Genomic DNA, 26926 nt, shown 5'->3' with positions numbered 1-26926 from the left:
TTTTGCCCACCCTTCTCCAGGGAAGCACATCCATGGGTGTCAGATGTGCTGGACCAGCAATAGCACGATCCCACAGGAGACAGGGCGGGCAGGGACAGGGTGGCGTGGCTCACCCTGACAGTCCCGGCCATAGTGGTTGGCACAGCACTGTGGCACCCACTGGCTGGAAACGCAGCTCCTCCTGCAGCCTCGTCTCAGAGGCCCCCTGGAAGAGAAGTGTCTCCTGAAGGGGTCCCACGGCGAGTGCGACCACGCCGGCCGCAAGAGGGAGTTGCGGTGAAACAGGAACGTGTTCCTCAGCAGGGGGCTCCCGTAATAGTAGCAGCGCTTGGTTTCCCCCTGCGAGGAAACAGGCAAAACAGAGAATTTGCCACACTGGTCACTGACAGCTCACCTTAACTTTCCTTGTGTCGCTCATTACAAGTAGCAGAGGCTTCCTAAGGCGCTGGTGACAGAGGGGCCCCAGATGAACCTCAGGGACTTGCCAGAATCCCGCGGTGAGAACGGGATACAGCCACTGCCTCCCAAGGCTGCTCACCCATGGGATCCACCATGATCCACCCCCAGGCTGAGCTCTTTTGCTAAAAGGCACCCAGAGCCACCCCTACTGCTGCTAGAGGGACCCTGTGCCACTGTTACCCCCACATGCACTGACCAAGCAAACACCACCCGACCCCATATTTTTCAGCCAAGCTCCTGCATGACTTGGGGCAGGGCATGGACAGTGTGACTGAGCCAAGGGCCCAYCACCACATGCACGTGGGCCTTCATTTTGCTGCTAAAACATGAARGGCGTGTGGGTATTGTCATCAGAGCCCTAAGAGGCCTCTTTGGTGACAAAGCTGTGAGCTTTACCCGTTGAACGGAGCCAGCAGGGCAGGGTGGCTCGAAGCCACAGAGTCCACAGCTCTCTGTCGATCCCTGTGGAGGGGAGAAAGAAACCTCACAACAACTCAGCACATGCTGCTGCCTCTCTTGGCTGCCCAGCTTTGCCAAGGAAGAGCAGCAAATCCCAACATCCCTCTTCCCAGGCACAAGTAGCCCAGATCCTCACTCTCCTGCAGCTTACCTGCAGCTCAACAAGGCTGAACTCATCACACCGAGATCCCAGATCTGGTGGCTCCAACAGTCTATCAATGCCAAAAGCAATGCCTCCATTGAATTCCATGTGCCTCTGGATGATAGTGGCATCGCCGTTCCCCACCAAAATCTCCCCCTAACAGAAGAAGAAAGCAACTTGTTATTCTGGCACATCCTACATCTGGGCTGTACCGCCCAAGAGCTGCCCCTTGTTGGCTGCCACGGCTTCTTAATCAACCCAAGCACTCCAAAACCTCTGTGCACATGTCCTTCACCACCCTTCCTGATTGACTGCTCTCCTAAGGATGGCCTCTGTCCATGCAGCARAGCGAATGTGGCACCAAGGGGGTGGCTTTGCAGCCAGGTCACCATGCCATGCACAGGTACCACACACCTCTGCATTCCCTGACAGCTGGTCATGCCTTGTGCCTCTGCAGCCCAGGAGACTGGGGTGTCCCAGCCTACAATCACCCCAGCTCTGTGTTCACTCCCTGCCAGGAGCAGGGAGTTGCCCCGTGGCCATACCCAGGGACATTTGCTCCATAGGAGGCCAAGCTTGGAATCACCAACACTCACCACATGGGCTTTGCTGCAGCTAAACGAGATGGTGGAGCCRTGCAKGCTCCGTATGGTTTCGACCTGGGGCACGTTACCTGCAACAATCTAAGAGGGAAAAAGAAGAATGTGAAGGAGAGACTGGCAAAACCGGCTATTCATGTTAACAGATGGTGAGGATGGGTCAGTGACCACCCTCAGAGGGGCATGATGTGGCTGCTGGTGTGGGTGGCACAGCACAGCAATACTGAGTCCCAGATTCCTCAACAGTGAGAGACCAGTGTGTGAAAGCAGACCCTGGTTTTGCTCAGCTGGACTCTCCCCTTGTTCACACCCCTGCACACAAGAGCCTGTGAGCCTTGCAGCTCCCCAAGAAGCTGCTGACAGCAGGTTTCAGCTCAGCCACCAGAGKTTCATGAGGACACTGTAGATGCCTCAAATGCTCAAACACCTCTGGGTCTTCTCAAGACAGTGATACRCAGCGTGTTCTATGGCAGCAAAATATTCGGTGAGGTCACTGTGACAATTAGCCACAGCAGGCACTGGCACCACGTGTGGCCTTGGGAGAGGAGCCTGTGTGCTGTCCCCTTTACCTTTRTGTCCCTGATCATGTGTGCTTTGAGGTAGGAGGCCAGCACGTCCCGGTGCTCCCTGCGGTACAGGAACTTCTGCCGGTTCTCCGGGAGGGCGTTGAACGCGGCGTCCGTGGGCCAGAGCAGCGTGAAGGGTCTGTGCACGGGGTCTCTGAGCAGCGGCAGCAGCTCCGCGTCCTGCCCGGAGCACAGGGACACCAAGGGGAAGCCCCGACTGCCATCCTGAGCGTGCCCATGCACACAGCATCTCCCCCGAGCAGCAGGGGCAGGGGCTCACCTGCAGCAGCTTGCTGTAAATGCTGTACCCAAAGGCCTCGGCCACTTCYGTGATGTTCTGCTGCAGAGGGAGAAAGCAAACAGCTCTCACCAAGGATTCCCCCTCCAGGAGCAGCAGGGCAGGGGAGAAACCAGACAGGCAAMAAGTACAGTAGCTAAACACTAGTTTATCTCTGTCACCATCACACTGGTGATTTGGCCTGGAAGGGGCTGGCATTCAGCAGCCATCACTTTTCTGATTCATCCTGGATAGACACTGCTATGGCAGGAGCTGGGATGAATTCCAGAACTCTGTTGTGCTGCACAGAAAATGTGTTATATTCTGCAAATTGCAGGATCTCTAAGCCCCTRGTGCTTGCTTGAGCAGAGAGGCATTGGCAAACTCATGCTGCAAGCTGCTCTGTGCTGGAAAGGAGTCTTATGGTTGGCATGGGACATGATCCTCCTGCCTACMTCCAGAACTGCTCCTTACTATGGGTAAGGCTCCTCATGTTCCAAATATGGCTATGCCACAAATGCTGTCACCTTCACAAGCCAAATCTGTGGCCTCAGACAACCCCCAGGCAGTCAGGGAGAGGGAGGAAGAGCAGCTCAGGCAGCCTTGGGCTGAGGCAGCACTGCTGGGAGAGAGATCCCATCCCTGAGCCCAGCACAGCCCTGAGAGCAGGCACAGCTCCCGCCTTACCCGTGAGAGCTGTGAGGAAACGTTGTGTCCCACCAGGTCACTGGGAATRAGGATCCTGTTGATGAAGTGAATGACCCCGTTCACACCGATGATGTCACTYGTGACCACTTTGGCTTCCTCGTTGAGAGAGATGCTATTCTGCGAGAGAGGGGACCTGCTGAGCCTGCACAGCCACAGCACTGCCCTGGCCCCTGGCAAGACACCTGCCACAGCCACAGGGCCTKCAAATGACAGAGTGAGTGACATCCTGACAAGACAGACAGCCAAGGGAATTACCTCATTCACTGTGATCTTGATTTTGTGGCCAGATAAAGATGTAAGGGACTCCTGGGCTTCCAGGTCACTGGAGAGCAACTTCTGGCAGCCCACCATGTGGTAGCGAAGCAGGTCCCGGAGGAGACCTCTGCTCTTCCACTCCTCAAACTAGAGAAAGAAAACAAGAGTGAGGTCACACTGGGGCACTCTGCCTTGCACACAGGGCCACAGCCATGACAGGAGAGACCTGGTTTGAACAAGTCCTCTCTGACTCATCCCTGCAGGAAGGCTTGTCCCCCCAAAACACAAAACCATTTCAGAGCTTTGGGAAATTTCAACCAGCTTGACTAGGCAGTGATAGGGTTAGGATATTCCATTACACTGACACCAAAAAGCTGATGTTCTCTTATTCCTGAGAAGGAGTAAGAGGTCTGTCACAGATGCATGGAAGTGTTGCTGTTACCAGCCCCACRGGCACCAAAGCCACCACACACCACTGATCTGGCACGGTGCTTCTGAGGCCCACAAGACATCATCTCCAACAAGGATCTCCTTACAAGAGCCATGGCACCCCTGTCCAGGCTGCCTCCTCAGTGAGATGCCTCCAAGCTTCTGCTCTTACCCTGACKGAGAACAGGGGATGCCTTTAACTCTCCATGGTGCCCCTTTGCTTCTATTCACTGGGCAGAACCATCCCAGAGGGGACATTGCCACAACTGGAGCWGTCAAACACCTGACAGAGTTCGGGGTGGGAGGTACTTACCACTGTGGTGTTTCCTATGAAATCTGTCTGTGGGACAAACACAGTGAAAGGCCCCGCCCCACTGAGCTCTTTGATGCTTTCTGCCTGTGTTGGAAGAGCATTTGTGAGAAGGGAAGCAGAAAACATTGTTCCAGTTAGCAAGACTTTGCAGAAAGCCCTTGGTGGGATTTACTGCACAGAGACAAGGACAAAGCTGTCACTAACCTGTATCATCCTAAAGAACAGGGATGCATCTGGAATCCTTCCCAGCTCCTAAATAAAGGKAATCAGCTGGTGTTAGCAGGGTCCATTCCATTTGCTCCTCACCAGCCAGCACAGGGACCTGCTCCTTCCACTGCAGGTAACTCTCCCATCCCAGGGAGACACCAGTTCTCCTGACACACCACAGGGCTCTTCCCCCTCTCCCTCACCAGCACTGCAGGCACAGATGACACAGATGCTGCAGTGAGCTCTGCTTGCACCATCCACAAGTGCTGCAGGGTGGAGTGGACAGAAGATGAACGCTGGCAGCTCCTGTCTCATGGGTAACTGCCYTGTGCTCATGGGACACCTTGAATGCCTCACAAAATCTCTGCTTYAACCTCACTGTGCTTTCAAAACCAGTTCTGGGATGCTGTCCAAARGGTACACCCTCCCCTCACTGCACTAACTTTCAATAAGAGCAGAGGCACACACTGTCCACTTTTTTCTTGTGGCTCTGCTGTGGGGATGAGCTTTTATTTGYCACCTGAAAAGGTCACCAGCTTGCCCAAGGACAGCCATTGCATTGGCAACAGAACTGGACACAGACTGCTGCCCTCCAGACTGGGTCCCGAGTCCTGGCATGGCCACAGGGACACCTGYCCTCATCCCACTGGGCAGAAGTGAGCTGCCTTGGGAAAAAAACAAGATCACTCCCATTTGTTTATGACATGGAGCAAGCAGTCCCTTAAAGTATGGCCAATGCTGCTGACAGCAGTAGAGTGTTCCCAGCACGACTCCCTTTGGAGCAAAGTCACTTTGCCATGATTCCCTCCCACAGCTGGCACACCAAACACACCTTTGATTCATGGAGAGTTTGCTCAAAGCTCCTGTCTCCTTTCCTACACCACAGTGTCCATATGACACCAGGATCTGCTCAGCCCTGGAGAGGAGGGAGTGCTTTGCTGCAGGGCAGGGAGCACAGAAGGTGCAGCACACGCCTCTCACCTGATGCATTTTGCCACGGCAGGTGAAGCCATCCCCAATGCTGTGCCAGGAGCAGGAGCAGTTCCGAGTGCCAGGGCCCGTGTACTTGCAGAGCCCAAAGGGGCTGCAGCCTCCGTTGTTCTGCCAGGGAAAGCAAAAAAAGGCTGCTTGGAGGGGCTTCTCYAACCACTTGAACAGCCCCTTGCACGTGGAAACTGCAAACTACATCCAGTCCTGTGAAAGGAAACCATCCCTCCCCCATTTTTAGTGTCTTAGAATAAACCTCGCCCAAATTCTCAAGGGCTTCCCAGCACCAAATCCGCCTACGAAACAAGACTTTCACACCTCACTTTGGAGCCCAGAGTGATGACAAAGCCCATGATTCAGAGGGATGGTTTGAAGCAGCAGTGATGCCATGAGCACAGAACACTCTGAAGCTTTTGAGCACATCCCACACAAAATGGACACAGAGGGAAAAGCCCACATGCCTCCAACCCTGCTTCCACACTGAGGGAATTCCATGTGACCAACATACTTGCAGGTCACTGCAAGAGGCAATGGAAAGGAAACACAGAAGGAAGTCCTTCAGTACATGGAAATGCAAGACTCCAGCTCCAAACAGGCCAATGCTGCTCCTGCTGTTAACTCTTGGGAGAAGGGAACATTTCCAGGCTGTGGCCTGCAGCTGTGCAAGCAGCAAAATGCAGACATACCTGTTCACACAAGTTGATGGGGTTGCACTGGCTCACACCATCTCCACTGTAACCAGGCAGGCAGTTGCAGGCGACCTGGAGGAAAAACAGACCCTTGGGCTCAAACTGGACCCAATAAAGGAAACAAAAACACACAAGGGCTGCCCTGGACAGAAAGCATGTGGTGTAGCACCCATTGCTGCATCCATGAAAACCAAGCTTGTGTCCACAACAAATATAACTGAGACTGCCTCCAGCCTCTGGCCAGCAAAGCCATCTGCTCTCATGGAAACAGCAGTGTTTTTCATGCCCTTTCCAGGCAACTTCTCTACATGGAAGGGAGTAAGCACAAAGTAAGGCACTGCAAAGGACAGAACTGTCTCTAAGACAACTGTGATAACTTCCATAATARCACTGCCCTGGCATCACCCTACACACTCACCTTTTTTGGGCCTGTTTTGATGCACTCTGCGTTGGTGTGGCAGCCCCCATTGCTTTCGAGACAGAGATCAATTTCTGCAGCAAAAAAAAAGGCCAAGTGTTACAAATGCAGATGGGAGCTTAGATAGATTTCTGCCTCTTGTTCGTTGTAATTTGGGGATAATTCTGTAAGTCGTATCAGTCTATATAGGATAGGTTATTTTTTACTCTTTGAGTCTTAGGATCATCAGAGGGGGAGGTGGAAATCAGGAATAAAGAGTTCATGGAGGCAGCTTCTTGGTAGTAGCAACTGGAAGAGTTCAATAAATGGTTTGGGGTTCTTTCACTTTTATGTGTGTTCTTCAGTTTAGTCTTCTTTTTCAGTGGAGTTTAGGGTTTTACATACTTTTGTTTAACATATTAAGTGTTAGACAATTTCACAATAATTTAAACAAATACAAGTATTTATATAAYAGTTTGATTGTCTCAGGGGAATTAAAGAAGTAATGAAACTTMTAATTGGGAATTTATGTTTCATTTTGAAGAGGTAGTTATATTCAGGGTGAAATCTTGTTTTACCCACTGTGACAATCAAACTGAAGACAAAGTTGTTTTAAAGTAGTATTTGTAAAACTACAAAGCATACATGCTTATAAGCATCAATTAAAACAATTATACTTATTAAATTATTTGGTATTCAATAATATTGAACAAGGTTTTAATGTTACATAAACAAAGTTAAATTATTGTTTTTTGAGATTTTAGATAAAGTGGTTATTATTAGATTTATACATTTTGGTAGTTTTAATTTTGTAAATTTGGAATATTATTTATATACTGAACATTAATGTTAGAATTACAATTAATATACTAATTAATTTTTTAATGATTGAATTTAGATTTGGAATCTATGAGGTTATCTAATTAAATAAATCTGTATCTTGATCTTTTTAATTTCATGTAAGATTTTAATGTTTTTAAGGTTTTTTTTTAGATTAGTTTGTATTTTGAGGGTTTGATATATATATATATATATATATATATACACAGCAGCTAATGTTGATGACTGTGTGTACCCTGTGGAGGCTAAAAGCAAATACCAAACTTTTTGGTTTTGCTGTTATAATGGTTAATTGTGAGACACTATCAGGGKKGCTAATTAGCTGTTGAGTGTTATTAAAATATTAACTTGTAAGTATAAGAATGTAAGTAGTATTATAATGAACATCTTTGATTGTAGTAAATTTGCTGGCTGGTGTGCAGTCTAGTATGTTTTTTTTGTGCTTGGAGCTGGCTTTATCAGCTTACAGAAGTTCAGGAATTTCAGTAGTTGTCACAGYTGTGCAAGTAGTGAAGAGTTCTCACTGCTGCTTGAAAGGTTTCTTGGTTTACATTCAGGTACATTTATTTTTTGTCTAGTGCAGATAAACATTTAAATTTATTAGAGAATTTAAAACAATAGAACTTAAGCAACAATAGATATGTTTTTCTAGAGAGTCAGAGCAGCAGTTCCATAYTTGGTCTGTAGTTGCTGTCAGTGCYGCCTCTCTGTCACCCCCAAAGCACACCCTGAGCACTCACCCATGCACAGTGTCCCATCTCCAGCATAGCCTTCCTTGCAAGCACAGGTTCTCTCTCCTGGGGACACCTTGGTGCACACAGCATGCACAGAGCAGCCACCATGGTCAGTAGTGCAGGGATCTATTTCTGTGACCACAAACAAGAGGGGCAGAATCAGCTCAGAGCACCTAGGAATGATCAACTGTGCCAGAATGATCACCCCTCTTAACTAAATCATAACCTTGTTAAAATCCATTTGTTTATTTCCCCCAGTGAAACTGTTGGCTCTTTAAAGGCTTGGGGCCTCATCCAGACCTGAGAGAGGCTAATCCAAGTAAATAAACCGCTTTTTGTCCCCCTTATTCACTTTCCAGCAAGGACAATACTGAAAAGAAATTGCAATGTCTACCAGTGTTTTGACTGTCAGAATTTTATCACTTGTTTTTTTTCTGTCTCATTGCTTTTGACATAGACCAGGTTTGTCCATCTGGAGCASTATCCTGAAATCTCACCTCTTTCTGGCTCTATTGCAGCACTGTTACCTGATTTTGATGGCATAGCCAGCAAATAGAACAATCACAAAGTTCTAAGGAATTGAAATGCTGATATTCCAAGGAYTCATGGCCAAAATTGTTATAACTTYGCCACCAATRCTGTGATATTAGAAYGAGTACAACCCATTCATGTGCATCAGTCAGTAAGAACTGCCCTCCTACATTTGTCTGCCTTTTATCCCTCTCTTGCAGGCTTTAGCAACAGCAAGAGTGTCCTGTGTAAAGGTCTGGACTAGAAAACATCTGTACCAAAGCATGGCAGAGTTCATGGCAGATGTCTGAGAGGAAAATGATTTGAGTGATCTTTCCTCTGGCAACTCCCTGCCGTTTATTTCTCCCTGTGTTTGCTGGACATACCTGAGCAATGGGCCCCATTCCCTGTGTATCCAGCAGAGCAGACACAGGTAGGGAGAGAGTCTGTGGAACTGTTGAGGCAGCTGAAACAAGACAGGGATAAATGATCACTGACAACACYTCCTGATTGGCTCGGTCAGTGGGAAACACTGGACAGGTCTGGCATGTGCAAGAGACCACAATGACCACAGGAGGCACATTCCAGGCGCTCCTTTACAGCTCCAAACACTCCAGTCACACTGGCCAGGACCTRGTGCCCAGCCCAGGCCTCCCACAGGGCACCCTCAGCACACCCATGAGCTTCTGCAAGGTGCAAGGGGATGGCAGGGTCCCAGTGCCTAAAACAGGACACTGGATAAGGGATGGAGAAGTGAGCATGAGGGAGTCATTCCAGCCCTGTTTCATTCCTTGGCAGGGGCAGAAAGGGCTTGTAAATCCCTGGTTGATTTGCTCTATGAATAAAGCCAGCCTTGGAATACCTTGGAATCTCTGCTTTCTCCCATCCACACATACAGAAGGAACTTGGAACATATTTATACTTAAAATCACAGACAAAATCCCTGGGGAGAGTGCACATGGCTCAGCCCCAAAGAGAGTTCTCAGAATGGACAATTGTGCATCTTTAATGAGTAGGCACTTTCTCCCAGCCCTCTGCCAAGCCCTAAGCCAGAATCACCTCTGTGTAAAACACACACACACACACACACACACACACACATGGATGACTCTGCCTCTTGCCTGCACTTACCTGGCCATTTGATGGCAAGTGTTATTGCATAAGTCAATCTTGATTCCTGCAAGAGATAACACAAATGTGACTTGGAATTTTCAGTTGGGGCCATTTCTGCCATCTAGAGAAAAGGAGCCTGSAAACCAGGAGTTTATGGTAACTCTCTTGTCCTATGTGGCAGCAGGAAAATCTCATGGGATTCATGCTTTRGCACTTTTCAAGGGAGTGAATTTGATGTTCTCTGTCTGAGCTAATGGTTTWATTTTATTTTATCTTTGAGGCCTCCACACTGGTAGGAATGAAACAAGGACTGGAACCTTGTTAATTCAGACATACAGAGCCCTTTGGCTTCGGCTCTTTTGAAGCAAAAGATGAACTGCTTYCATGCTTGACATTTACAGTAGATAGGACAGCTCTGCTTGATTTCTGTTCTTAAATCCACTACAAAATCATGTGCAAAYCTTTAAAATCCCAAGGTATTTAGAAGCTTAGCTTTCCTCTCACCTAAATGCTAATCAAAATCCAAAATCCATCTTCAACRTGTTACTTTGACAAACAATGACAGATTTACTGAAAACTGCAGACCACGGCCTGGACTTACATGAGTGAATGGATCTGTGAGCAGAAAAAGCAGCTCAGCAAACACACTTTGAAAATTCAAATCAAGCCCTGCCACCTTCTTAGGCAAGCAGGAATCATGGTCAGCCCAATGGGCCTGGAAGCTCCCATTTCTCTCCCAGAACAAGGGGCTGATTTYAAGCTGTCTCTAATCTCAGCAGAGGTAGAAGCAGGAATTTCTTGAAGAGAAAGCAGGCTGGAGAAGCCTTTGAGAAGCAGGCTTTTCTTGATTTACCAGAATAACTCAAGGGCTCATGTGCTGTGGGTAAGTCCCAGCAAATGCAGCGTGTGTGCAGGAATGAGTGAGCACAGTTTGAGAAGGTTCTGGGGGGTTGCAGAGTACATGTGACTCTGTGGGCACAGTGCTCTGCTAACACACAGCTGCTCTGGCAGCTCAAGAAGATCACTCAGATTTCTCTGCCAGTATCACCCCAGAGGCCCCTTCCCACTCTCGTACTTTCATGGCAGGTGGGGCCCGTCCACCCYGGGAAGCACTCGCAGCTCCCGTCCCCTCGCAGTCCGTCGTTACAAATGCCATTGTCACAGGCACATTCTGCAAGGGAAATACAAACATCACTGTCAAACCATCCAACTCTCACCAGCAGAGCCTTGCTGCCATTTCACTGGCTGCTCTGTTTCTAATCCAACAAACTGCCATCAAGAAAATGTTACAGGCATATCAAAAGAGAATGTCACGGGAGTTTCAGCTCTTAATCCCTCACTGCCAGGCCAAAAGCCCAGGAACAGAACACCCACCTCTACTTGCTGCAGTTTGGGTGGCACCAGGAGGAGCAGCACAGCACAGCACATGCTTGGTTTTGGGATGCAAAATGGGGCTACTCCTCTGCTGGCCACAAGTGCTCACTCCTGCTCACTCTCAGAGACCTGGCAGCCATTTGCCTGTCTCAGAGGTCTTGGGGCATTTCTGGCCTCCCACCACCCCTCCTGAGAGCTGAGATGTGGCCACTTTTCTGCCTCTGCAAGCAGTTAGGTAGAGCCAGGCTGGGACAGCCATCGGTGTCACCTGATTTGCAGTCGGCTCCGTATCGTCCCACTTCACACATCTCACAGGCAGTGCCGTGGAACCCCTCCAGGCACCGGCACTCCCCGCTGCCCTGGATGCCATCCTGGCACTCCCCGTTCCCAGAGCACCACTGGCCTGGCTTCCCGGGGCACATCTCACACATGTGGCCATAGTAGCCGGGGCAGCAGACAGAYCTCTGGAAAACCAATGAGAACAAGCTGGGGTGAGCACAGTGCAGCACAGACATGGTACAGCATTGCTGGGGGATMTACTTGATTCCTGACAACACATGGAAGGAACAGGCAGGATGGAGTGATCACCCTGAAATGAGGTGTTCTGCTGCCCASAACTTCATGTAAAGGTCTGCACTGCCCTTGAGAAATACTGGCCCTTTGGTGAGTTACTGAAATGTCCTGTACCCTTCCAGCCCATCTCCTGCCTGTGCCCACACTGTGTCTCTGCTGGGCAGAGAGAGGCTCTGCCAGAAGGTGATTTTGTTCCAAAGCCTGATTTAACTGCGCTCACYTCTTTCTGCATCTGCCCATGAGGGAGGAGACCATGTAGAGACCAAGTTGGACAGTAGAGATGATGAGAAAAGCTATCTAATGAAGGGATGCACAACTGCCAAATGAGGCACAAGTGCTGACTGAAACTCTCTATGTGAGTACAKTAAGTCTAACTCCTTCTCTGCCTTTTCAATTTCCCATTCCCACTAAACTTTCCCAGTGATGCTGCAACACTTGTAAAACCTCAAATTCACACAAGTCTTTCTTTTACCACTTTCTCTTTAAGTGTTTTCTTCCAGCAACCCATTTTCACAAAACTGGTAGGGGCCATAACACACATAACAYGAGGTGTGAGACCTTCTGCTCCTCCCTTTGCTTTGGCTCCAATGAGTCATCCCTTATTCGGGAAGGCACAAGCTGAATGCCATCATTCATGCCTCATTTCCTTAGGAAACCAGACTGCAAACATTCAACTCCTTCTCTTCCTCTGCAGGACAAAACCCAGAGCAACAATACCAAAGCAGCAGCAGATCCCAATCCATCACTGGACAGACATTTCTGCAGATCTTTTTTTGTTCCAGTGCYCTCCACCCCAGACAAGCCCAGGCTCAGCTATGCAAACAAACACAGCCAGGACTTCAGCGCAGCCTACACTTCCATGGCTGAATTTCTGACACCCATCTTGCTTATGCCAMAATGAATTTGAGGCAAATGTTTTTCTCACCAGAGAAACTTTTGCACAGGTGAAATGGCAGCCAAGTATTCTTGTACCAGCAGAGCGCAATTCACAGCGAGCGAGATTCCTGCTTCCTGGTGGTTCCTGAGGATATCGTTGACACAGACACAGATAGGAGACATTACAATATTTGGACAATGTACATTTTGGTGCATTTGACAGTGTTCTTGCTTTGTATCTGACAGGAATAGCCCTAAAAATTTGAGCTATCCAGAGGTGATACCAAAGAGGCATCTCTGGATGTAAGGTTACCACACAGAGTCTATTTGTTACCTGCCAAACCCATGGTACATGCTAGTCTGAATACTGAGAAAAAAAAGATTGAAAAATTTTGGCATAGAGTAAAGCAGTGAAGTCTAAGAAGCCAGATGTAGCTGGTAGGCAATTCACAGCCAGYATGAAAATGAAATGCTTAGTTATTCTCCTCTCTGGAAGTGTTTGTCAGTCACTCACAAACAAGCTGCAGGCACAATCAGCCCATCTGTGTGAACAAATCAATGGTACAGGCAGAGAAATTGCTACAGGCACTTCTAAACTGGCTTTCCTTGATAGTGATGTCAAAARAGTCAAAGATAAAATAAAAAAGACATCTCTTCTTCCCTGTTTAGTGGGGAAACTAAAGGGCTCCTGAAATTCAGGCAAARCCTGGTGCCAGCTATGCACGGAGCTTCACGATTCATGTCCATGTTTTYCCTGTGTAAACCCTCCCTTGGCTTCTGCTTTTTCTTGCAAACCTTGGCCATGGATGAGCCACACAGGGCTCAAGGGCACATTTTTTCAGGTATCAAAATGACACCTATAGAGCAATAAAAGGACATCAAAGAACTATCTGCAACCAGTTTGTGAGCTGTCACATGAATCCAAGACTCACCACAAGAACTGATCCAGAAGGACACTTGATCCCTCTCTCGCACTTGCCGCACCTTGACTGGAGCACAGAGAACAGGACAAGTCACATATGTGCCCTCTACCCACATCACCAAGACATTCATCTTGAATTACAAATGCTGCTCTACGGGCTGCTGGCTGGGACAAAGATGTTTTATCTCAGTGGCTCAAAACACCAAAAGAAGAGGTCAAGTGCTACATCTTTCCCAAGTCTTAGGGATTTTTGTAGAGCTGGGGGTCCTTCATACAAGGCTGATCTGTAGCAGGCAGACTTATCTCAATCTAACCCTACAGTTTTCAGGTTTAGTGGCTCAGTTGCCAAGAGCCACRTGGCAAATGCAAGCTGGACTTTGGCCATGACTCCCAGGCAGACCAGACAGCTTTTCCTAGGGGAGTTTGTGGTCAGGCATGCAAGAATTGGGCTGGATTTTCCTTTCACAGTTGAGTATCTGGGAGTGTCTGCACTAGCCAGTCCCATGGCTGACACTGTGAGAGAGCCCCAGCAAGGGAACTGAAAGTGATCTGCACAAGAACTGCATCAGATGCATTAGGAGGTGCCAAGCCTCCACAATGCCCCAGTTCACATGAGGCTCATCTGGGGTTATACCACAAGCTACTGTCTCATCCCTGAAGAGAACCAAGGTAGGCTGTCAGTTATCCATCAGCTTGGTTCAGCAGGTGGAGGAACCCTGTGAAATGGTGTCAGCTCCCTGGTCATCACCATTACCTTTTGAATGGTGGTGGTATTGGCAGTGCAGCGATTCTTCTGGATCTGGAGCACCTGGGACACCCCGATCAGGATGCCATTCTTCGTCTCAAAGGAATTGCCATCCAAAGGAATCTTATTGACAAATTTCTGCAAAGCAAAAAAAACAGCTGAGATGATAACCTTCAACTCCTTTTGCATGGATTGCTTGGCAGCTGCCAGACAGTCCCARCAGTAAACTTGTGAGAGTGTGCAAAAGAGAAATGGGAGTATTGGGTCACCAGCCTTAGAAAGTCATAGGYCAAGCTAGACCCTCAGATGGCAGAACAGTTTGTCTCCCTTACCTGGGTGCTGTTTTGGTAAAACATTAGCCAGTAGGAGAGGCCTAACATGCTGTTCTTATGCATTCCACTTCTCAAGTCTGTGGGCAAGAGCTTCTCTCCCAGTACGATGTGGTACTGCACTGTTTCATTGTCCTAAATCCACAAAAATACAAATGTTAGGAGACTTATGACTTCCTAGACTACAACTCAGTCAGAGGCATGGCATAAGAAAAGTTCCTAAGCACCTGTAATGGTTAATTAAGCCCACAGAGCCTAGTAACCCTCTATCACAGATGGCTGATCACACTCAATGATTCTGATACTTRATGAAGCCATTAATGTTTTTTGGAACCTTTCAGAAGTCTGAAAATTGCCACAGCCCATCARGAAGTGGAACATGTTGTGCCATCCATCCACATACTAATTTACTCTGCACTTGGGGTCCAARTATTCTAATCAGATCCCACTGCAACACCCCTCTCATTTCTCTACCACATTTCTCCCAGCTTTTAGCATCAGATGTTCATCTCCTCTCCATGCTCAAATCCTCTCAGCTTGTTTACTATTTAGCAGTGCACATGCCCCTGCACTCACAATACATATCCAAACTGCAAGCAGTGAGCTTACCAGCTGGGTCACATTGGCAGCAYGGCAGTACTCCTCAATGGAATTATTGCCAGGAACAAAAATGGTGTATTGTTCAGAAGACTCGACTYTCCCAATGAGCTGGTATTCCTAAAAAATGTCCAAAACAGTAGCATTGACAATTACCCTGGTACTCACTAAAGTCCAAACCACAAGTGGGATCAATTACAAAGGCTAGAGAAAATGCCTGGAAATGGGATATATAACTTTACTCAGCCACGCACGTCTGACTGCTTGCTCTCATCCTGGCTGACATAAAAGCAGCTTCCCAGCTATGAACAATCCTTCCCTTTCCTCTGGGTTTCTCTGCCTTCTATAGCATGAGAGCACTTGCAGTAGACAAGTCATCTTTCACTGTAATACATACCAATGATCTACAGATCTAACTGTAATGATGTAACTCCTTTTGAGAAAACCCTTCTCAAAAGAGCTTTCCTAGAAGAGCCCTCATTTAGGACACACATAATCCCCCTTTCTTACCAGGCAGTCCAAAATTAGATTCCCTCAGGACAGGGTAAGGTGGGCATTTGCTCAAAAGACAGCTCTGGCAGTGACAGCAGTGCTCACCTCGATTGCTTACCTCTAGCAATTCCTTGAATATGCTGAAGGAGGCCACTGTGTTGAGCTGTTCCTGCAGACCAGGAGGGCTCGGTGGAACCTCTCCTGGAGGTGGCAACAAAACCTGCAGAAAAAGAGGTTTAGAGCAAGGTAAGCAAGGGAGTCTGAGGGGAATCACACTGGACTCAGGCTCTGCTTGCATGAAAGGCAATTAGAAAAGGCCTTATTATACACAATTCTGCCTGAACTCTTCTCCTATCGGCCAAGAGAAGGGGAACTCCCCTCCCATTAGTCCCAGAGACAAATGTTTCAAACACTGAACACTGCTGCACAGGAAACATCTGTCAGGACCTTGTGATAACCTCATACATTTCACCCTTACATCGCTTCCTAACAGTCCAGACATGTATTCCTCCTTGGCCCTATCACAGAGGCTGCTACATGAACCTGCTGCTACAACTGCAGCTCTTCCCAGTGTCACATGCACTGACGTACCTTACTGAGGACATGGATAATGCCATTGCTGGCAGGGATGTCACTGACAACTACACTYGCRTTCTGGATGGTCAATACCTGCACAAGAGCCAGAGGGACAAGGAAAAGGATTAGGAAATACCAAGCAAGTTCAAAATAAATACATTGTTCATTCAAGGCTGTACATGGTTAATCTGGGTACAGTTTTTGAAAGATATCTGCATTTGAGAGTACAACTGTCCCATCCAGGCTGCCCACTGGATACAGCAGCTCCTCAGCAGTTAAATCTGAGACTGTTTGTGAGCCTTATGTAAAAAACCCTTACGCCACTCGTGGTGTCTATCTGCCATCTGGTCTGTGGGTTGARAGTGGGTAATTCTGACCCGTTGTACTTTTTGAGCTTTTCAGTAGTGAAGACACTTTCAAGGAAGTGGGCTCTGAGGGGAAACAAAATCAGATAAAGAAAAGATTAGGGAACTGTTGGTAATGACAGGGAGATAAGACCATACCACCAAACATTCACGTGTCTCACATGAAGTAGTTTAGAATGTGGAGAGACCAATAGAAAGAATTATTTGTTGTGATACCATCTGACTGGGAAGATCTCCCTCTGCAATACATGAAAAGTAAACCCACTTCCTATGGTCTGTGGTCTGTTATGYTTAAATGTCTAGTTAATTTTTGCTTGCTAGATATTTAAATTTGCTTCTATATTTATCTCAAGCTATATCCTTATTGGTCATGCACRAGAAAAAATCCATTTCATGGCTCTGTTAATTGTTGTTTGGCCCAGTAAAGCAAAGGCAGGAGGCTCCTCGTACCTGACTAAAACTGGCAGCGCGTAGGGGGTCAACCAGAAATCTTTGTCAGCATTGCTCAAGTTCTTGATAGCTGCCTCTGATGGCACCAGGACAGTGACATTGGTTCCTGCTGGGATGCTGAAGAGAGATTTCTGTTGTCCAAAGCACAAAAATGAACAAATAAGACACGCCACTGCCACAGCTATAGTGCCAAGAACACCCAAAAGCCATCCCGCTCTCAGTCATGTTGAAAGGGGTGTGAAGGTACACAGTAGGTGCTCAGCAGGACAGCAGGATCTCCTGGGCTCTCCTGGGCACAGCAATCAATGAATGTTGCAGGTGGTTCAGCCAAAACAGCTGACACCTCACTGACAAGGGAAAGCCTGCTGCTTTAAGCTCCACTGTCCCAATTCAGTTTTCCTTCAAACTYATTCAGTCATATCCCWAAATCCTTTATGAACCCCCAACAACWGTCCTGGGGGAGGGACCAGGATAATTGCTGGCAAAAGCAKTGTATGYAGMAGGTGAGGTGARSTAAAGCTCAGTTAGGGGCTGTCCAYCACATTGTGTTTYCATGGACTTGCTGCAGTCTGTGGAGGGTCTCTCAATTCCCACTCYAGAGACAGGGAAGCAGCAATGAGAAAAGGAACAAACATACAATCTAATGTCCCAAAGGATGCTCTCCTGAAAAGCAGTGTTATAATGCTACCCCTTCTGCTTTCCCTTCTGTGCTGTTTTTTGATGGTCAGGAGTTACAGATGGTAAATTAAATGAAAATTAAATGCAATAAAGCCTCAGCTTCTTCCTGTGAGAGAGAAACAAAGCCCCCAAAGCACACTCATGACCCCCATTCTACCACAAACTCCACAGCTTTTCTACATGCCTGCTCTGTAACCATTTCTCCTTTGCTTTGTTTTCTCTGAAGAAAAAGATACATGGAGTTACTTGTTCTCTAACAGACTCATTCAGTGATTTCACTGCCACAGAACTTATCCATGTGGGGGGTCCCATGGTYTTTCTTACCTTAACCCAGTTGTAGAAGCCTGCAAAGTGGGAATTCCTGGCCAGCTCCTTTAAAATAGAAACAACAGAAGAGTTACCTCTGCTGAGCACAGGGTACAAGGCTGGAGACTCAGGGGTGGGAGAAAGGAGCTCTTTGCAATATCAAATCTGGTAATAATTGATTAGACAGTCTTCCCACTCACAATTATTACAGGCACCATATATTGTGAGGAGAGATGGGCACTTCTAAAACCAAACTTCAGACATTACAAAAATACATTCTCAAATAAACAAACTCTTTTCAACTCATCTGAAATGAGTTCGTGTGTACCAGGGACAAAAGATTGAATTCACAATGGCCTTTGATATTTCTAATGACAGAAAATGGGCCTGACAGTTCTGACCTGAAAAACTTTGTGARCAACAATAAAAAGATGACTTATTGCACAGGACAGGTGCTCTCTGCATGGGGTGAAGCAGCTTAGAAATTATTGCCAGTTTCACTGGCAGTATTAGTATTGGTTTCACTGGCAGTAATTAGTCTTGGCATGGCTTCTGTCCCTGTGGCCTTGGAATGCACTTGTGCTTCAGGCTGATGCTGAGAGAAGGAGTCAACTCAGGTAAAACAGAAAAGTAAAGCAAGGGCAGAGCCAATTCTCTCCAGTCTCAAAAAGGCCTCAGACATTTGCTCTTCACTAACTTTTAGAATGTCCCCGTAGCATGTCATGCCATCCCCAACGTAGCCTTCAGAGCAAACACAGGATCTCTCTCCTCCACCAAGGGGTACACATGTAGCCTGCAAATACAAGGAAAAAAGGAGAAATTTGAGAGCAAATGCAGGTTATGTAGTGTTACAACTATCTCAGAATTGAATTCTGGCCTTCCAAGGGCTGGGCTGGAGTAGCACACACGAACACCTTCYACCTACTGCTTTTGTGGTGGCACTGAGTGCTCCCCTCAGGCAGCTAAGCCAGGGTGATTGCTTTGGCTGTGTGAACACACAAAAATCAGAGGATCCATCTTTGGAGCACATGAGTGCAGGCCAGCAAGATAACACAACATAAGCCCTTGCAATGCTCTCAATGCCATGGCTGCTGCAAAACCTGTGATAAGCAGGTGAAGCTCCCCTGCCCTGGRACAGCTCTTTAGCTACTCACCAGGTCATGGCAGCCACCGTTGTCCATGAGGCATGGGTTGATTGCATCACAGCTGTGGCCATCACCAGCATAACCTCTCTTGCAGACACACTTGCTCTGCAAGAAAGAGACAWTTCAGTTTTATAGACTTACCAGAGCATCCTTATTGACTATCCAAAAAAGGTAAAATTTATCCTTAATTATTTTCCCAAGTTTTCTTCCTGGTCCCTCAAGACCTGGAAATGCAGAGATGTTTCCTTAGYAGAGCATCATCCTCTGCCACAGCACACAGGCTGCCTGGTTACTCAAGYACACTGATCACAGGCATTGCTTGGCTGTGGGGGTCACCTGAAGATKATGATTTCCTCCTTTATTTCCAGGTTTTTAGGGAATGACAGAGACTTTGTGAATGGCAGAAAGAGAAGAGCAGTTAATTTGAAAGCTTCCTGCTTTCAAGGTATCTAGGAGAGCACTTGCATATCTCACCTTGCTAAGATCTGCTAAAGATTTTGCACCCTTTTCCAGCACATTGTTCAATGYTCCCCTGGCTCAGTGGGGAGAAGCAGCACTCTGGGAAGTCATCTCTCATGTGAGTCTTCCTCCCATCTCAACATGSCTCTCTCTTGGCCCAGCTCCCTCCCCAGACTGTCTGAGCACTGCACATGCTGTTCAGTGTGTGATCTGGGGACAGGGGGATGCAGCACCCAGTGCCTTAGGTAAGCTGTATTGGAGTGCAGTCTTGTCCCTTTGCTGCACCAGTCCCAAAGTCGAGCAGCAGCCCTAAACACACCAGTGCACCTCACACACACTGGGATGCTGCAGCTGCAGCTGCTATTGCTGGCACCAGACAAGCAAGCTTAGCTGCTGGCCTACCCAGTTTTTACCCCTGACAATCCAAGGTCGTCTCAGAGCAGCAGAGGAAGTGTTAATTCTACCCTCAGGCTGCTTAGCTTTGCTCATACCTGTCCAGGCCCGATGTACACGCAGTCGGCGTTGAGGTGGCAGTTCCCTCTGCTCTCCAGCATGCAGTTGTCTATGGGCACACAGGCTTTCCCATCCCCAGTCCAGCCCACATTGCACTGGCAGGTGGCAGTGCCAGGGCCTGTACTGGTGCACAGGGCCTTCAGGAGAAGAGAGAGTCAAGGAATTACATTCAGCAGAAGGGAAAGAGGGCAATCAAAATTTCCTTCATCACACTGTGGAGAATTTCTGACTGACCAACTTTGATTCCAGCACTGGGGATGGGGTGGTTGAAGGATCTTCTCCAGGGAAGTCAYAGAAAACTTTGTAATAACATGATTCTGGAAACATTTTGTGTTTTAAGAGAGACACACTTGCGCCTATGGTGGCTCAGAGCTCCCAGGACATTCCTTATCATCACATGAAGCTCTTCCATTACAGAATAAATACTCCCTGAAGAAGAGGACTACAATCTCCCGCCTGGATGTCTGGGACAGAATCAAGGATGGATGGCAGATCTCTCTCAGAAAAGACCTACTTTGTACCCAGTGCCATCCTATTCTCTTCCATATGGCCCAAAGTCTTCCTCTGACTGAGGGGTCTAACTTACAATGAATTCTGACCATTTGGCAGTAATTTAGTATTCAACACAAAGCAACACAGTCTTTTACCACGGCTAATAATGCAGTGTTGATGGTTATTGGGAATATGAGTTGGATCTTACAGCTAAGCTATAGCCTAAACACAACAACTGAGAAAGTAACACATGTTAGAAGAGCTTGAGGGGAATATCATTGCAAACCAAAAATTATCTGTACAGCTCATCTCTGTGGCTGATAAAATATGTGGTGCAAACCAGCCAAACTGTCCTTGGGGTGTCACATTTTGCCACCAGCCCAAATGATCAGCATCTTTGCAATGATTGTGTCAAGCCACCTGTTATTCCATCCATCTGACAGACAGGAAAAATAAGCAGACAAAATCTCTAACAGTCCCAGCAGTCCCGGATTCCTGCTCTGATTGAGAGGAGCTGCCTCTCCACACCTCACAGTCTGACCCCACTTACATTCTGTGAACAACCTCCCCGTTCTGGCTGACTGCATAGGTCAATGGGCTGGCAGGAAAACCCATCCCCTTCATATCCATCCATGCAGATGCACCTTCAAAATATAAACACAGAAGGGACACAGGTAGAGCAGACTCTCAAGCAAGCCAGATTGATTTCTAGCAGGTTGGCCAAGTTACTCAAACAGTCCTGTGCAACAAGTACACAGACACACAGCCACAGGGGTGGCAGCCATGTGCCTGTACAATGGCATTGTGCCCCTGAATGTGCCACAAGGACTGACCTTGCTGTGTCATTGATGCTGCAGACAGCGTGCTGATGGCAATACTGGGACAGCCCACTCGGCCCACAGTTCTTGGATGTCTTGTCACAGAATTTCCCAGTGTAGCCTTCTTTGCAGGACCAGGACTGACACACCCCACCGCTGCCAGGCCTGTTGTCACAGACACCATGGACACAGCCACAATCTGTCAAGGACATGCAGTAAGGTCAATAAGTCAAAAAAATCCAGAATCCACCACAGCTGTAGATTCCCAACTTTCCTTCAAAATCTCTTGATAAACCAAATGATCATGCCTTTTTTGTTTTTTGTCTGCTGAGAGACATCATCACAATTCAAGCCTCACCAGGCCACAGATCCTGTCACTGCCTGGATCCATGTTTTCTATAGGCTGTAAGAACAGGCTCAAGTTTAGGCTATCAAGCTCAAGGTCATTTTCAACTGTCTTTTGTTTCCTAACAGGAGAGATCTAAAGTAGGTTGATGTTTCTAAAACCCCCATCACCACTGTCATATCAAACATGTTTTCTCCAGTGCTGCTTGAAGGGACACACGTGATGACATTTTGTCACTTGTTTCACAAYGCTGGTCTTGCCAGAAGGGAATCCAATATACATGAATTTTCACCATTAACCTTTTTTTATATTTTCCTTAAGTCTCTCCCTCAGAGTCACCAACCTTCATCACAGTTCTCSCCATGCTTATTTGGGTTTGCACAGATGTGGCAGGCTGTGCCTTTGAAACCTTCAAAGCAGTGACAGTTGCCATTCCCTTCTATGCCATCGCTGCACTGGAAAGAAAACAAAATGAAAACCAAAGTGTTTGAAACTCAGGGAAATGCCAAGGCATTGATATCCATCAAAGACACTTTGATACTCTCATTAACAAAGAGGACTTTGAATAATGATGGTAGAAATACAAGATCCCACAGAGCCAGAGCTGTCTCCAACAGCCATGACCTTATTCACACTGAGTGTGTGCCATTCTCCCTGGATCTTCTGCTACCATTGCTGCAGGCTTAGTCTTGGAGTACAAACTCTGAATTGCACTTATCAAAAACTACACTCTCAAACCACACTGATGCAACTGCTCATTGCAATGCAGCAGGATCMTCCACACTTACATTTCCCCGGCCATAACATGAATTGGAAAATCCCCCTGGGCATGGCATGCAGTCTGGACCAAAGAATCCTTTGCAGCATCCAGGTTTCTGAAACAAAAGCAAAATTGGTAAGGTATGATATGACTTAACAAGGATTTCCTAAAGTAATCCTGTGCTCATAATTCTGAAATTCTGGTCCTTGTCTCTGCCATGGAGGGAAATAGACTGCTGCATTTAGCATCTGTGTTTCTTAGGAGCTCCCACACTTCAATAATTTTTCAACAATGCCCTTCTTCCTGCTCACAGCCTGAGGTTCTTCTCAAAAAAACCCATTATTTTCTGTTTCTTCTGTGACTTCAACACGTACAGTCAATGTTTTTATGAGCTTTTAATTCTTTAATAGCACTGGCCCACTCACTCCTACTTTATCCTTACCCAGGACTGCATTCCTGTGGAGAGATGTAGCAGCCCTGGACTGCAGGCCTTATCATGACTGACCAAATGAAGAACAATCATAATACAAACARTCAGCAGTATTTAATGAAACACCCACAAATCATTCCATAGAGTTGGCACTGTGAGAGCTCAGGAGCTGCAGACAAAGACAAGGTCCATAAATTCACTACRAGAGACTTTCCTGAACCATCTGACAGTGGTTCATAAACAGGATGCAATCACTTCACAGCTTACAGCACTTTCCCTGTGCTCAGCTTCCTTTGGGAGAAATGCTAAAGCTGGGACACTCCAGGTAACACTGCACCATTATGGYTTCCTACAGCTTGGCTGGTCACACCTGGGATGCTTTATTTTATTTATTTATTGCACTCAGATTTAACTGAGCTGCTTTCTAACATTTGCAGTAGTCTGGTTACCCTGTGTTCTCTTGGACAAAGGAAAAGCAGGTCCTGGGGACAGCTTTCCTTTTGCTCCCATTCAGCCCTCTAGACTCAGAGCACTTCTTGGTGAATGAGAAAGAGCAGAGCTGAGCTCCTTTCAGAGGGGATGTGTCCTTCCATCACACTCACCGTGATGGTTTGATTGCAGTACCTGGCGCACCCCTTCTTCAGGACATTCAGCCCTTGTGGATCATGGATGTAAACACATTCTTTGGGGGACAGTGTTTGTTCCTGTACAAACAAAATAAGCCATCAGCACTGTAACCTTGCCCTTTGCTCCTTTTGCTGCAGAGAGCAACTGTGCCTATCTCTGAGCTGAGGAAGCTCACTGAGGAGCCAAGGTGAACAGCACAGAGTTACAGCAGGCTGGGGTGAACCAAGGCACACAGTGGCCTCTTCTTACTCCCAAGAGTCCCCAGGTGTGAGCCAAGGTATTGCCCTTCAGTTCTGACAACAGTATCTATGATAGAGAGCAAGCATAAAGGAAGGAAAGGAGGGAAAGGAGGCAAGGGGGAGATAAGGGTAGGGGGAGAAATAGAGAATAAGAARGAGGGAAGGAAAGAGATACGAGAGRGGAGAGGGTGAAGGGAGGGAGACTGGGGCATCGGGGGAGTAAGGAGGGAATGAGAGAGGGAGGGAAGGAAAAAGAAGGTGAGACAAGGAGAGGCAGCAAAAGGAGAAAGAGTTGCAAATAGATTTGGAACAATGCTCAGTGACCTGTCTTGCCATTAGACAAGGGCATAACTGGGCCCTGGATGATTCTGCCTTTGYCAGCCTCCATCAGAGAGGAAAACAAGCAACCAGCGATTTCGCAGTGCTCCATTTCAGACATTCATGCTGAGACTGAATTACCAAGTTCTCCTGAACTGATCTCTCAAAGGACACCCAAGAGTTTAAGGGTGGTGAACACCTCTGTGGCTTTCACAAACAACATCTTGGGTCTGGCCTCCACATTGTGATTTCCTGAACTTGCTGTTCTGCTAACCTCAGCATGGGATAACTCAAACACCAGCACTCCTCCTTGCTCCACCTTCAACTAGCTCTACTCATCTCTAAATCAACAGGGACCACAGGCCAGGAACAAACTGTTTCTCACCCTCTGCAGTGCAGAAAGGTTGGTGTGATTCTCTGGCTGTGATTTAGRCACTAGGTACTAGTGGAATCAGGCTTGATTCTAAGACTCTGGAGGAGCTGGCAAACCCTGCATGTGAGCAGGAAAGCTCTGCCTGAAGCTGAGCAGAATTGCTAAAAGCTACAAGTCTACAATTTCATTTAGACCAGAATTTCTCACCGTGYTCCACATTGATTCAGCAAGCAAACTTCAGAATGAGAAAGTGCACAGAGCAGTTAGTGGGCAACAGTCTGGGACCACGAAGCAGGGATATGCATCCTCTAATAAGCCTCTTTACTGGCTGCCTTTCCTGCTCTCTATTTATTTGAAAGTGGCTTGAGTTAGAAACTGTCTGTGTGTCTGTCATCATGCAAATAAGAAATAACAGAAATAACTACAAATATTTACCATGTCCTTGCTGCCAGGTGGGCAAAYGCTGTTGTTGAGAGCCTCACAATCCACACAAGAGCCCTGTTAAGAAAAGAAGARGTAAAAATGTAATCTTCTCAAAGAAACCCTTTCCCCATTGCAAGAATGCWACAGAACTACTGTTCCCATTATATATACCCAAATATCACAGCATGTATTTGAAATATTTAACTATTATTAAAATTGTTCCCTCACTTTGAAATGGGCCAAGTGTATCACTTCAATAAAATTACTCCTGGTAATCACTTCAAYGGAATTACTCCTGTGTCTCAAGGAGATGCTTGCCCCTGCCTGCAAGATGGGGTCTGTCTCCACCCTTTGCCACTAGACATGCTGCTGGGCTGGAAAGCATTTGGGCATCCAAGCAGCAGCACTCTCTGAATCAGCAAGCTGTGATTCAAATCTCCCCAAATCTCTTGCTATTCACAGCCTCATCTTTTTTCTGTAGTAACCTACCAATGATCAAACTGGGGAGGAAGCACCTCAGACAAGRTACATGAAACAGTTGGTGTGAGCACATTGCACAGCATTTGTAGGTCTGCCTACTGAATGTCTGCCTCCTGTCCAGGCTACAGGACACCGATGGTGACAGAGGTGGGAACACAGCACTGTCAGCTGAGTTAGCAACTCCAGTGTGAAGAAGATCGAATGAGGGAAAAGGCAAATGTACTTTGGAATCGAAGATAGGATGGGTGCACGGGAAGAACAACAACCTACAAGGAACATTTGCTGATTAGCAGGGAAGCAGTGCCAAGTGCAAGCAGAAGAAACACTGACATTGCTGGCAGTGCCAAAGTTCACACCAGGGGAACTCTCACACAGAACACATTTCCCAAATGCAGTTTACACAGCCTGCTTTTGTCCCTTCAGGTGAGTATGGGGTGCACAACAAGCACCAGCTGTGTTTGAGYATGAGAATGGGAGAAGCTGACCTACCATCACAATCTTATGTTGCTCCTCATTGCATCTGTGAGGCAAAATGGGAACAATTGAAGGAGGGATGAAGATGCCATCCAAGGTATGAATGATACCATTTGATGCCACAATGTTCCGCATGTTTAAGGGGATTCCTGAKTCATCCATCAGAATCCTTCCCTGATGTACAAACATAATTGTAGCCCATTAGATAAGATCAACTACATAAAACCAATGCAGGAAACAGTTCACAATATCAAGGACAACCACACAAATGGCCACGCCTTTTAGTGAAGTCACAGACAGGAGAAGAAGTAAACTAATTCAACAATCTCATTTAAGTCYAGTTTTTTAAGCAGAGGAGGAAGCAGAGATAGGCTGAAACTATATTGTTTAGAACCCTATCCAGACTTTCTCCAAGCACAGGAGGATTTGCCCCAAAGGGTTTTGAGTCACACTTACATCTGCACTAATGTTGATGGTAAGTATCTGGTTAGCCATTGTAACAATGTGTGGCATCATTATCAGTTTCTCTACAGTCACCTGAAATAAAAACACAAGGGGGTGGTACCATGAACAAGCAGGATCATTTCAGCTCAGCTTACAGAATCCTTCTGTGATTTCTGCCACTTGAAAAACTTCTCAAGGGGACTTAGCATTTACATTTCATCAAATACCTTAAAAACAAACAATGGGTCAGAGGATAGTTGAGGACTTTGTGTAAAGTGTTTGCAGTACCAGAAACACAGCAATGCTGGTGGCAGCTGCCTTGGTTTTCRTTCCTTGTTTGGGTAACAGTCCAGCAGAACTGAAATCAAGTCTCGCTAACAGTGTCTCTTACTAATACAGCTGCAAGTAGGGTCAGAATAATAAAGGTTTTTTTCTACGACATATTCAATAAACAATGAAAGTTCAGCCAGAAGTAYAATAGAGAACATATTTTCACTGAAAAAAATAAGGTTAAAGGCAGAAAAATATGTAAACTGTGGCTTCTGGACTGAGAAACTTAATGGTTTGAATAGAGGGAAGTTCTGAGATCCAGACACAAAAATTGTTATTTTTGTGTCC

At 46.9% G+C, this 26926-nt stretch overlaps 1 protein-coding gene across 1 annotated transcript in view; it reads right to left on the bottom strand.

The window, feature by feature from the left end:
• Positions 1–26926, bottom strand: part of STAB1 (stabilin 1) — a 53048-nt gene that overhangs the window by 7870 nt on the left and 18252 nt on the right. The window contains exons 17-55 of the mRNA XM_057374771.1: positions 26321–26401; positions 25880–26038; positions 24923–24985; positions 23533–23634; positions 22529–22615; positions 22084–22195; positions 21410–21593; positions 21127–21220; positions 20063–20221; positions 19122–19217; positions 18665–18760; positions 17986–18033; positions 16984–17114; positions 16488–16599; positions 16184–16261; positions 15711–15812; positions 15113–15220; positions 14507–14638; positions 14184–14312; positions 13440–13496; positions 12557–12652; positions 11327–11522; positions 10760–10855; positions 9703–9748; positions 8958–9037; positions 8068–8193; positions 6509–6582; positions 6088–6162; positions 5396–5515; positions 4412–4459; positions 4208–4291; positions 3466–3612; positions 3190–3327; positions 2506–2565; positions 2229–2405; positions 1657–1743; positions 1070–1216; positions 856–921; positions 114–339 (exon numbers count right to left, since the gene is read on the bottom strand). Coding sequence (XP_057230754.1) covers positions 114–339; positions 856–921; positions 1070–1216; positions 1657–1743; positions 2229–2405; positions 2506–2565; positions 3190–3327; positions 3466–3612; positions 4208–4291; positions 4412–4459; positions 5396–5515; positions 6088–6162; positions 6509–6582; positions 8068–8193; positions 8958–9037; positions 9703–9748; positions 10760–10855; positions 11327–11522; positions 12557–12652; positions 13440–13496; positions 14184–14312; positions 14507–14638; positions 15113–15220; positions 15711–15812; positions 16184–16261; positions 16488–16599; positions 16984–17114; positions 17986–18033; positions 18665–18760; positions 19122–19217; positions 20063–20221; positions 21127–21220; positions 21410–21593; positions 22084–22195; positions 22529–22615; positions 23533–23634; positions 24923–24985; positions 25880–26038; positions 26321–26401 — 4219 coding nt within the window. The remainder of the gene's footprint in view (positions 1–113; positions 340–855; positions 922–1069; positions 1217–1656; positions 1744–2228; positions 2406–2505; positions 2566–3189; positions 3328–3465; positions 3613–4207; positions 4292–4411; positions 4460–5395; positions 5516–6087; positions 6163–6508; positions 6583–8067; positions 8194–8957; positions 9038–9702; positions 9749–10759; positions 10856–11326; positions 11523–12556; positions 12653–13439; positions 13497–14183; positions 14313–14506; positions 14639–15112; positions 15221–15710; positions 15813–16183; positions 16262–16487; positions 16600–16983; positions 17115–17985; positions 18034–18664; positions 18761–19121; positions 19218–20062; positions 20222–21126; positions 21221–21409; positions 21594–22083; positions 22196–22528; positions 22616–23532; positions 23635–24922; positions 24986–25879; positions 26039–26320; positions 26402–26926) is intronic.

This window comes from Malurus melanocephalus, unplaced genomic scaffold (genome assembly GCF_030028575.1).
Source record: "Malurus melanocephalus ecotype Western Australia unplaced genomic scaffold, MMel_1.1 scaffold_233, whole genome shotgun sequence".
Classification (NCBI taxonomy): Eukaryota; Metazoa; Chordata; class Aves; order Passeriformes; family Maluridae; genus Malurus; species Malurus melanocephalus.
This window is presented reverse-complemented; position numbering and strand designations above follow the sequence as displayed.